This window comes from Trichomycterus rosablanca, chromosome 17 (genome assembly GCF_030014385.1).
Source record: "Trichomycterus rosablanca isolate fTriRos1 chromosome 17, fTriRos1.hap1, whole genome shotgun sequence".
Lineage (NCBI taxonomy): Eukaryota > Metazoa > Chordata > Actinopteri > Siluriformes > Trichomycteridae > Trichomycterus > Trichomycterus rosablanca.
Window position 1 is genome coordinate 23511152 of NC_086004.1, and position 12693 is coordinate 23523844.

Genomic DNA, 12693 nt, shown 5'->3' on the forward strand with positions numbered 1-12693 from the left:
TTCATGGGAAAATGTCAGTCAGTCAGTCATACAAAATCTACTAGTCAGCTGGAGTATAGCACACCATTATAAAATGGAAGATAAACTCTTAGGGGAGTATTTAAACACAAACACAATATTGTAAATATACAACCTCCAAATGACAGTTACACTGTCTCTTACATTGCTCACTACATTTGAAAAAAACAACTAAACTTCTTTACAAACAGCATAATAGTATGATTTTTTTCCATTGTTAAGGTCTATGCAACCTGATAAGTCCAGCCTAATATCCAATGTTCTTGGTTTTGTACAATGCACTCGGTCTCATGTTGAAACTTATCAATAGTATTATTTATTTTATAAAATGTTTGATGTTACACAATTGTGAAAACTGGTAAATAAATGGTTTTGATAAAGCCCTGCATGTGTTTGTATGTGAAACATTCAGGTTTAAAGACATAAAAGCTGCAGACACCAATCATGCGCTCCTAAGTTCTTTATTCTCTTAATTCAGTGGACAGTTACACCTCTCACTATACTAAAACACATACCCAGTGATAGTATAAATAGCCAATCTAACAGTACACGTTTCAAATACCGTACAGAAATCAAGTATTAAGTTACGCACATCAAATAAAAAGGCATACAAAATATCAGAGGTCCAGTTTGAAGCCAAAACATCGACATCACACTATTGACATGGCAGTATTTAGTAAACAATGTCTGAATAAACAACACAAACTAGATCCCACACCTTTCATATGCACTTCCCAATACATCTATTATACATTATAAGCAATATAACCATTATGCATTCAGTTTTTTTTATTATTAGTATTGTTGACCTTCCTTTCATTAATTCATAAGCTTTTCCTAAAGCAATTGATTTCACCACACAGAATGGCCTCTTCATTTCAATAATAAGGCATTTTAGGACCTTCAAAAGCTAAATGACAGTTAAACGATACCATTTTGATGTTTGGCAGAGGGTACTCGTAAAAACTTGCTATAAATATGTTCACAAGCCAATGGCAGAAATGAGAGGTGCAAATAAATGTGCAAACCTCTAAACTCGACCTCGCTGGAAGAGGACAAAACATCAAATCAAGAAGAGCAGGGGAACTAACAACTAATTTCATTTTATATCTTTAGCAGTTTTTTTTTTTTTACAGGTTCACCAATTAAAAGACCTAACTGTCCACATTACTGCAGTGTTGCTGCGCATTTTCTACTGGATGCAGCAGTTGTTACGGTGGCCGTTTGAGTCTTTGAATCGAAGACGCATCTTTGGACGATATTTCTCCAGATATAAGAGCTGCTTGCTGTTAAATGCTCCCCGACGCTTCCTAGTAACAAAATACAACAAAATGTCAGTGGACTAAGATTGAAAAAAAAAAAAAAAATAGAAACTTGATTACTTAACAATGCAAAGAAATAACTTGCTTCCTTACTAAACATTTCTATAGTACAGACAGACAACTGTAAGTACACAACTCTGTGTGAACAAAAAGTACAAGTGGAAAAACTGTTTTGTTTTAGATTAGCGAGTGAAGGGTTAGTTTTCATACAGGTACTTAGATAAATAGGTGGTTCTTTAATCATCTTTTGAGCATTCAAACAAAGAGGGGAAGTTTATTCCACCACAGTGGTCCTAGTACAGAGAAGAACACTGATGCTATGTTTGTCAAGTTCTGATGGGTAAGATAAGCCAGACTTGTGGCTCTAAAGGCATATGGTAACATATTTCTATTGTACTGATGAATTTAAAACTTAAATAACTGGATAGAATGAAATGAACTATAAAGCATTAATTTAGAACACTTACTGTCGAATAAACTGAACAGCATCCTCATACTTCATTCCACACTCAATCATGGCAAGAGCAACCAGGACTGGAGCTCTGTAGAAACAAAATGTAAAACATTAAAAGTTTAAAATCAGATTAATACACTTTAGGGATTTAAGTAAAATAAAAATAATTCTAAGCACTAAAACTGTTTAAGAAAATCAGTGATGGTTAAAAAATCCATACAAATTATTAGCAATACTATCCTCACGGTAGAGATGCTAATTTTGCCAATTTCTTTTAACCAATAGCTGACTGTCATTAGTCAGCAGTTATCCGAAAATCGACAAGCATATTGGGTAGCATAGAAATATTAAACACATCTTCATACTTCAAAAAAACATTGTGATGTAGTAAAGTGGCAGTAATGTGGAACAGTAAGCTGAACAAACAACATAAAGGACTTAAGTGTTTCAAATGTAAATTTTGAAAAAGGCTGTAGAGAACAGTTACAAGTGCTAATTAAACATGCCAATCAAATAACATGGGAGTGGTCAGTATATAAGTTTTCCCTGACTTATATTAAAGTTACACTTTTATACTGGGAAATGAAGCAAAATATCCACATATTTTTTGTAAACAAATAGTTACACACAGATTCACATGACATTGCCAACACAACATATGTTTGAGAGAATGGTCGCCAGCCTTGCAGCACAACATTCCCAGCAATATAATGTAAAAATGTCAACCTGGAAGTTGTTGTTGGCCAATCTAAAACACATCCTTATCACAACACTTGATTCAATGCAGCCTTCAAATATTTGTTTGTGAACATCACATCATCGTATCACTCATGTTGCTACACATGGTGTTACACACCATGCTTATCATCATATAAAATGTGTTTGTGTACAAAACATTACCTTCCAAGGCCAGCTACACAGTGTACAGCTACGCAACAACCAGGATCCTCTCTAAACCTAATCCTCAGCAAGTTCAACCAGTCATCAACAATCTGGTTAGAAGGAGGAGCTCCATCATCAAATGGCCAGTCCTGCAAGTCAAGGCATTAACTAATTATATTAGCTTTTTTTTTTACATAGAACATGCACAATAATGTTTTTTAACTACACGTTTGACTGAACTTACAAAAACTTGAATGCCCTCTTTGACCACCAAGTTGGCATCATATGTTGCTTCGCACACTCTAACAACAGTTGTTACACCATACTTCTTCAGTTCCTGTTAAAACAGAAGTACAGTTAATTGTTTTGGAATGTACAAACTTAAAAGTTAAAAAAAAATTTCTTGGCTCTCTCAAACATGTCCAAACCTATTCAAAAACTAAAGTAAAGCTGCAGTAATTTGTACCAACCTTTGTTCTAGCAATGGTTCCCACTAATCATCATGTAACTTTTTTTCAACGAACAAATACGTTTAAAATGTAAGTAATGCATTCCTGATCTAATTACAACCTCAACCAATAAATACAATTTATCAATTTGAAAACCTGTATAATTTTTTACATAAAAAGCTCACCTCTATGAATTTGTTCAGAGTGGCATTGGTAGGATTGTGGGTGATGAGGAACCGCATGTTCTTATAGGTGATCTCCACAGGGGCAGGTCTATTCATACGAGCCATGGCTGACAGTAAAAATGATGAAAATCTACAAAATTGGACAAAAATTTACCAAGCCCAAGAAAAGGAAATCCTGCCACAGCGAGTAAGAAAAGAAATTGCTCACTGGATGGATTACGGAGCAAAAGCTTAAAACAATAAGGACAAGGAATAATGAAAACTGATTAAATAAAACAATAATAAATAAAAAGGCTGGTCCTCAGGTGAACGAGGATACAGAGGGCCAACAAGGGCAGTGCACTTCAGGAGATGTTCTACCCCATCCAGACTGGCCTGGCTGCTGTGGACGCCTGCTCTCTGTCCGACCCCGCCAACTTTAAAACACTCACACAAGTCTCTCTTCCAGTGAGGTAGCAAGGCTCGCCGTTCACTTGTCTGCATATACGCCGTGCTGAGCCTGGCAGTAGTCTCCACTGCCCTTCAGAAACTCCATAAATGTGTGACCCAATACACCACAGAACTGCTGTAATAAACAAAGCAGAAAGACAGAAGGTTCAGGGGAGGAATACAAATATAATAATGACATGTCCCAGTACAGAACATTAGATTAGCCTTGATACATTTTTTTTCCATTGTTTAAATATTTTAATTTGATCACAATATACAGCATTAAAATGAAGTTGTAACACATGTGGGCTGTTTACTTTTTGTGCTATTAACTTGGTATTTTAAGCTTTTTATTTAAGCTGTTTATTTTGATTATTCATACACGAAAAAGCATGATTATAGATGACTGCACACTTAGGGTGTTTTGCTGTAGCTCTGCTCGCTAGATTACAGTGGACCAATAGTGAGACTCATTTATACATATTTTGATACATTTAATAGTGTATATATAGTACTACATACTAAGGGTGCAGCAATACATGAATGTAATGATCAGATACAAGCCCTCACTACTGATATTAAATGTTTTGAAATATAAAAGAAAAATTGGGAGGAAAAAGGGGTTCCGAAACACTGCCCATGTTTGTCAAAATATTCCAAAGAACATCTTGCAATGTTACTAAAGCTTGGCTTTCTCTGTAATATTATGGAGTAACAAAATCCCACTCCAACCTGTGAACATTTTTTTTTCTGGAAAGCTTCCAAAATATGGTACCCACCTGTAAATACTATGAGATTTATTACCTTGCAAGTGACAAAACAATTTAAAGAAGCCAGACAGTCGTCATGCACCCTGATTTATATTGTAAAAATTGCAAAAATCTACAATAACTGCAATTTATTTTTAGTTTACAGATTTAACAATTGTGTTTTCAAGTATCATACATGATTATTATCAACAATATTTCTTTTTTGCTTGACTTTACATAAAACATGGTTTGCAGTTTAGAAAATTCACACTCAAACTGATCACAAAGGTAAACAAATACTCAGCCAAAAACAATTACAATCAATTACAAACAATTACAATTACAAGATGTTTTTAAACCCCGTGATACTTCATGTATTTGCTATAGTAGATTGAAAAGTTGCTGCGTTTGTTCTAGCCTGTCTGGGTGGCAGAATTCTGGTATTATTTGGGTGTTACGTAGTTTTGAAATGACCATTTTAATGTATATATGCGGTCCTATAAACTTGCTTAGGGTTATACTAACAAATATGCAATCTCACAGCATTACTGTCCGCGTATATTATTCTATATAGTTGTATTTTGACCAAGATGCTCCATATAGCTGACTTAAACTTAAATAATGTGTCTTTAAACCGGATTGGTACGTAGATCACGTAGACTGGGGAGACCTAAGTTTAGGTCTAGCGATTTATAAGGCTAAATACAGTTCTCTCACCATACAGAAATGATCACTTATATTTTCCTCACAAAACAGACTCAAATATTCAAATGAGGAATCTGCTGCTTTGCTTTTCAGGCTAAATAGCTTTAGTGAATGCGGCAGAGCTGGTTAGCAACCTGTCGGCCCTGTGAGAAAGACCTGGATATTTCTGTACTTCTCAACCTAAATTATATAACAGCTGCAAACGTTTTATTCTTAATTCACCAGACTGACTCATCAGCCGCTGCCTTTTCAAAACAAGTAACATAAGATTACAACCAACATCCAGCGTTTAGAAAATATCAGCTAACAATTTAAAGCTAAACGATTAAGCTTGCTAACTAGTAAAGGCAACAAGCTATTTTAACATAGGACACCAATTGACACATGAATAATAAATACTTGAGTAATGATACATATTGTGTATTAAATTATAATTATTCATACGTCTATGACTGACAATTTAAAACAATTTGCTTGTCTCTTCATCTCACTAATGCTAGCTTACGAACTAGGCTAGCTAGAATTCAGGCTAGGACAATGACCTCGTTCGAGTATCAATTTCATAAATATACATCAACCAAAAATATTACAAAATACACGTAAATAAATCAATGCACTTACTGGAATATGCTTACTCATTGAAGATTGTAACTTAACCATAAAGCCGGTCCCTAAAAAGCGGTAAAAAAGTAAAGGTACTTTCCACCATACAGCCGCTACAGCAGCGTCGGGTCTAATGATGAGAGTCGATTCTTCGAGTCTGATAGATAGATTTCTAGCCTGCCGCAGCCGCGCCCTGGAAAAGCCAGACGACTCGAACAAAATCAGGTCACATCTACAGTACTGTATTGCTCGGTGCCTACACAGTATAAATATGGTAATTCTTGCATTTGGCATTCAACTAATGTAATTCTTATTTCCTGAATTCAACACATATCAGCGTTGATTAAGATAATGGTGTCACATTCAACTAATTTGTTGTTTGTGACAAGAAAAGTAGAGAAATTTTGATCCATTAACTGGTGTGTAAAATCTAAATCAGGGAAAATATAAACATTTAATTATATATACAGATTTTTAAAAATCTAAATAAATAGGTGGAGAAACTTTATACTCCCTAGAAGATGTTCATTTTACAGTTGGTCTGAACTCCTTTGGTTATCTTGTTTGATATGGAATAGTTGCTGCAAATCAATACAAAATTATTCTAAAAAGTTTACAGTCAATATTGTAAAACGATTCTATTAGATTAAACTGTTTCTTTCCAGGATTGTTGTGAAAAATAAACAGAAGTAGAAATTTTGTACACTTAAATTAAGTACATTCAATCTAATACTTTTGTTAGAAGACTTACATAGTAAATATACACCTGTGTTTTACTTAGAAGTAGCATCATTTCAACACAGATCACAAACTGTATGCTAATTCTCTTCATGCACACATGAAAGGTTTCATTAAATAAGGTCTTGCAAACAAAACTAGCATTAGTTAGACATACTAGTTACAATACTAGATCTGTATTTTATTTGCATATCTTCATACAACCATTCTCTCACTCAAGCATAAAATCATCATTTTTGAAACTGAACTGGTATCTTCACATAGCACAGTCACTTTATATATTCATATTCACCCATAATTTATTTTATTTTATTTATCTTGAAATCCATACTTCAAATTGTACTGGTTATTCTGTGTAAATATCCATATGTTTATGTAAATACTTTTTCTTCTTCTTTTTATCTTTCGGAGAGTGTCAAACTAAATCTCGTTGTATAGTATAATGACAATAAAGGTTCTTCTTCTTATTCAAATACTAAGAACGTTCATTGGAAGATAGCTCTGGCCAGTTAAAAATATTTCAACTGAAAGTTTGAAATAATAATCTTTTCCAAAGAACCTTCCAAATACACACAAAATGTTGTGCAATAACCTTTAATAAAAAGGTTAACAACACCACTTCCACAAAAATTCCTTTACAGCACTTAAATGTTAGGGTGTTTAGTTAAACAAATGTCCCATGTGTTGTTTGTATAAAGTGTTTTATAGTCGTTTGTGTGTTTAAATGTGTTAATTCTTGTCACTTGTTAATCACTCTAGTGAGAGTGGTAAATACGTTTGCCATTGTAGTTTTGTAGGCTGTTGCCTCAGGCATTTGTTAAGAATATAGTGGCATCTTGACTTATTGCATTTTAGACAAGCTATTTTGCCTCACCTTAGATTTTTTGTTACAGCCCCATGTTATTAAGTTTCTACTTTTCTATTTAAAATGAAAACAAATTAAGTTATGCGTTGCTGCATCAAATATTTGTTTGTATTTTATTGAACTTTAGTATCTCAAGATAGCCCAATAACTGTCCCATAGCCAAGTGCTTAGCATAAAAATTTATAACTTTTATAAAGAAAGCACATGGTATACACAGGTAAGATTATAATTTATGATATTATTTGCTTAATCATCTTTAGTAACTATTCTTTCCCGAGGAGGGTTGTGGTGGGTTGCCTAGTCCAGACAGCACAAGGTGGATATACATCCAGAACTCTGCAGCTCATATCAGGGTCAGAGAAATGTAGTCAACATAAAGACTACAGTAATTGCATTACATGCTTTGGTGTTTTCAATATTTATCTTAAGTTTCTGTAACATTACTGTAATTGTACTAACCTTTTGCTAAAGGGATTTTTCACTAAGCATACAACAGTACAAACATAACTCTCAACTGTGTGTTGAGAGTGTTTCTTTATCTAGAAATCTGATAGAGTTGAATGACCTGCAAAAAGTCAAAGCACAGCAGTTTTGTCATCAGTGCAAGTTTATACAATAGATCAGTGAACAGCCTGGACAGTCTGGGTTTGGCCTTTGAGAGGAAAATCATCTAGTTCAATCACAGGTTATTAGCTGTGTAAACTATTTTTCCAGAGCACATGATGAGTGAATGTTCTAATCAGTCTGCATTGCACATGTGCTCTATAAAAGATGTGCCTAGTCAAAGCCCTTGTTTCAAATTAGAGCTCATATAAACCTCAAGATTTCAAAAGACATGTTAGTTCTCAGAAGACTTTAGAAAAACAGGTACAATCATTTTATTACATTTCTTTTAAAAATATTATAGTGCTTTTGGTAGCTTTTATTTGTATGTTTACAACTGTATATTTTTCATCTTTAGTTCTTTTCAACAAATACAAAGTGAATAAAATACATGCATATGTGAACCCTTTAGAATTACCTTTTTACCTTTTAAATGACGTAATTACAACATGTGGTCCAATCTGCATCCAAGTTACAGTAATAAAAATAATAACATTTTGTTTAAGCCAAGGGTGGAAAATTATATGATCCTCTTTGCTACTGATTACACAAAATGTCAGGCTTTCCAAATAATGAGATTAAATAAGTGTTGGCTGTAGAAGTCACTAGTTTTATAAACAGAAACACAAAAAGTAAATGTGGTCTTCCTAAGACACTTCTGATTTTTCAAGTCCCTCTTTAATTACCGTAAATTTCAGAGGACCCCAGAAAAAGAACTGTAAAGCCACATGTAAATGAAAAAGGTTTAGAAAAGCAAAACTATTTACAAAATGAAAAGGAAATCCAGTTTTGTTGTTTCTTGCTGTAGTAGTTTTTATCCTGCTGTGATAACACCTTTCTCTACAGACCATTTTTTATGGGATATTTTTTGGCAGAAATGGATGACCATTCCTAATTTCCTTAAACGTAGGAAACAACCTTATGGATTCTGATGAAGTAGACGGGGGCAATATGAGCAGTACCAAAAAGAAGGGTGTAAAGGTAAGTGGAAAACATTCTGATTGGGACAGAAGAATCACCACAGAGCCCATAATCCAGACTGAATTATCTGCTCCAAGCCTCACTGACACCCCCAGCATTGTTTCTACTAGCCCGCACTGCCAGCCCACCATCTCTATTGAAAAATCGAGCCAAGACAATGTCTGTACTGATGATTGGAGTGAAGCCGGCCACCAGGGCATTCTACCTCCTACAGGGGCAGGCATCTCTAAACAAACAATGGATGAACTGAGGAGTCTGTTGAGGGAAAGCTCCATATTGCATATTAAAGACAGAGATAAAGGCCATTCACCTGGTCAGCACAATCAAATGCCCAGACTAAAAACTGACTGCAAACCAGATGAAGTACAACCAAGCTCTTTTACAACCTTTAAACCCATTCAAGGGAGTAACAGAAGAGCCTCAAGAGTAAGAGATTCAGCTGGATTGGAACCTGGTGGGCCATCAATGACTGACGAACATACAAACAGGGCCTCAAGTTATAGATCACCCACTGATGACAGAACCCACTGGATGGCCACCTCGCAGACAGGTCAGTGTGTCTTTTAGTGTACAATATTGCAACTTGTGAGTCTTTAAATATGGAATATGTTTTATATGTCCTCTCTATGATGAAACTCTTTGTTGAAGTTAACTTTTGTTTATTTTTTTATTTTTATTTTTTTTTGCTTATAGTGCGGAGTTTTCATCATTTTCTCTCTGTCATCATTACAGTATTTTTTTGTTTTGCAGCATTTATATATTTTTTAACTGACTTGTGTTGGTGATCTACAAGTGTACGGAGTATGTAGGTGAAGTTACACAAGCTCCTCTTATCTATACTGCTCCTCTTATTTTTACACTTTGGAAATTGTTCATAATGGAAACATATGCTAGGCGACTAAATAGCACAGCTGGGAATTTGAACCCTGGATCTCAGGGCTAGCATAATTTACCACTGCACTACTCGAGTGCCTTCAATGCATGTACACAAAATAAAATTCTGAATATTTATAACATTGGTTAACCTGTTGATTTGTGCATTCTCTACAGATAGCAAAGAGATAACTGAATCTCGGGGATCCCAAAGCTTCATTTCCAAGGTTGAACACATAAAACAGCAGATCTTCCGTGAGAACATTGACTTTGTACGCTTTGAAGCCACTGATCTTCATGGTGTGTCAAGATCCAAGATAGCCCCAGCTTATTTATTTCAGGTAAATACCTCTCAGCTCAGTTAGAATAACTTTACTTAATCCAGCTGTGGTAACTCAAGTAATTTGTTTGCACACAATGGCAATTTTTTTGAAATTACCCAAATGTTTTAATAATTACTCATAACATGTGGTCTGATTTTAATCATAAAAATTACAAATCATAATATTGACAACTACTTTTATTGCTTTATTAAACACATGAATCATTCATTCATTGTACTGGCTTATAAAGGTTTGAATCCTGGTACTGAAACAGGGGAAAAACTACTGTAGCAGCAATAATTTGTCTTGTAGCTGCTGAGTAAACCTGCAGGAGAAATTTCAAAACATTGTTTAGGTTCATTTTGGGCTTAACTATTCCAAAATAAAGATTTCTTCTTAAATAAGAAGTAAGTTGTGGATTATGGTATTGCTGACAATCTGACCAGGCCCTAAAAACCCAGAATCTATGATGCACCTTCATCCTTGCTTTAAAGTTGAATTGCATGTTGGTATTTAAAGTGACACTTTGACCTCAAAAGCAGAGATTATTTCTGTTCGTTTTATCTGATTTTGTAACATTTTTATGCTATTTTGTAAGTGGACACATTGACCAATATTTTAGACAGAATCTTTCTACAGATCTGTTGCATGTATAAATTCCATTAAGTTTTATGAAGAAGTTGGTGCACTGTTCCCTCCAAACATAGTGTTGTGTGTTTCTACCAAAAAGTAATACAATCTGTCCAGAGACCAATTTTTCAAAACAGACCATAGTGTTATTCTTCATATGACCCTCCTATTACCTAACTTTACCTAAGAGGTAATCCTGTCACCTCACAGCAAGAAGGTCCTGGTTTCAATCCCCAGGTGGGGCGGTCTGGGTCCTTTCTGTGTGGAGTTTGCATGTTCTCCCTGTATCTGCATGGGTGTACTCCGGGAGCTCCGGTTTCCTCCCACAGTCCAAAAACATGCAAGTAAGGTGAACTGGAGATACAAAAGTGTCCATGACTGTGTAATGAGTAACTACCTGTCCTGTCATTAATGTAATCAAAGTGTAAAACATATACAAATCCAGGACTAATTCTCCAATCTAAAATATTAATACTTAATCAACATATTCAATAAATACATAAAAAGTACAAAGATTTGTCTGTTATTTAATCAGAATTTGTGGACCTTTTAAAGTGGCTTAAATGAAGATCAGACCACAATTTATGAGTAATTAATGCAAAAAGGAAAAGGTCTACCATGTTAACCTTTTTATTGCAACTGTACTTGCTTGGTGTAAATAAAATGAATCAATGTTAAATGTACCTTTCATTGGCATCACAGGAAAAAGCATATTATGGTGTGCCCATGCCAAGAAGCTACCTGGAGCTGACAGCTAGTCCCAAGGACAATGAGGTTGATCATTCAACAGCAACCAGTTTCAGCAGTGATGTTCTACTGATCCCTGATCTGTCCACCTTTCAAGCCCTTCCATGGGTTGAAAAAACTGCTCGCATAATTTGTGACCCTTACACCGTGACAGGGATTCCTTTGCGCACATCTCCTCGCCTTATGGCTAAAGTGATGCTTGGTCACCTTCAGGCCATGGGGTTTTCAATTCTTTCTTCCTTCACATATGAATGCTGCATCTTCAGTGTGTCAAACCGTGTGGGTCCCAAGATTGTATTTTTCCCTGCCACTACATTGCTGAGCAATCCCGACCTGCCTTTTATACAGCAGCTAGTCAGAGGGATGTACCACATGGGTGTTGAAGTAGACACCTTCGCATCTTCCACTGGTCCAGGGCAGATAGAGATCTGCTTCAAGCCTAAACTTGGGATTGAAGCTGCTGACAGTGCCTTCACCTTTCGCACTGGTATTAAAGAAATTGCCAGGAAGTACAACTACATTGCCACCTTCCTTAGTGATGATACCATTTACAGTGCAGGCGCCTTGTCTCACAGCCTGTGCGATGCCAATGCCAGGAGAAGTCTTTTCCATTCAGGCACTGGTGAACTGTCTGAAATTGGCAAGAAGTGGCTTGGTGGGCTTCTCCACCACTCGCCAGCCCTAAGCTGCCTAACAGTGCCAGGGATTGACTGCCGTACTCATCTCACCAAAGGCAAAGATTCAAAGTGCACATTTGCCACATGTGGCTGCAATGACAATATGTGTGACTTTAATGTGAAGGTCCACGGTGGACGGGAGACCCACATTGATAACAGGATAGGCTCTGCAATGGCAAATCCTTACATAGTCTTGGCAGCTACAATTGCAGCTGGACTGGATGGTATCCAGCAAAACCTCAGTGCAGAACATTATCTCAACAGAGCTCCAACACAGCAGAAACAGTTTGCAATTCCTGTTAAACTAGAGGACGCCTTGGTGGCTCTGGAAGAAGACAGTGTGATTCGAGGGGCGCTCGGTGAGTCGTTTGTTCAATATTTTATCGCCATGAAGCACCTGGAGATTGAGACACAAGAGACTGATACAGATAGAAACAAAAATCTGGAATATTTTATTTAG

At 35.8% G+C, this 12693-nt stretch overlaps 2 protein-coding genes across 2 annotated transcripts; one reads left to right on the plus strand and one right to left on the minus strand.

Moving 5' to 3' along the window:
- Positions 1-463: 463 nt before the first annotated feature.
- Positions 464-3816, minus strand: ptp4a1 (protein tyrosine phosphatase 4A1). Its single transcript, XM_063012498.1, has 6 exons — positions 3742-3816; positions 3311-3440; positions 2921-3013; positions 2695-2825; positions 1808-1882; positions 464-1328 (listed from the first exon to the last, which is right to left on the minus strand). Exons 2-6 carry the CDS (start codon positions 3413-3415, stop codon positions 1211-1213), a joined length of 522 nt encoding a protein of 173 aa, XP_062868568.1. The 5' UTR covers positions 3416-3440; positions 3742-3816; the 3' UTR covers positions 464-1210.
- A 5107-nt stretch (positions 3817-8923) lies between these two features.
- lgsn (lengsin, lens protein with glutamine synthetase domain) lies at positions 8924-12693 on the plus strand. The gene is made up of 3 exons (XM_063013341.1): positions 8924-9533; positions 10034-10197; positions 11512-12693. Exons 1-3 carry the CDS (start codon positions 8924-8926, stop codon positions 12691-12693), a joined length of 1956 nt encoding a protein of 651 aa, XP_062869411.1.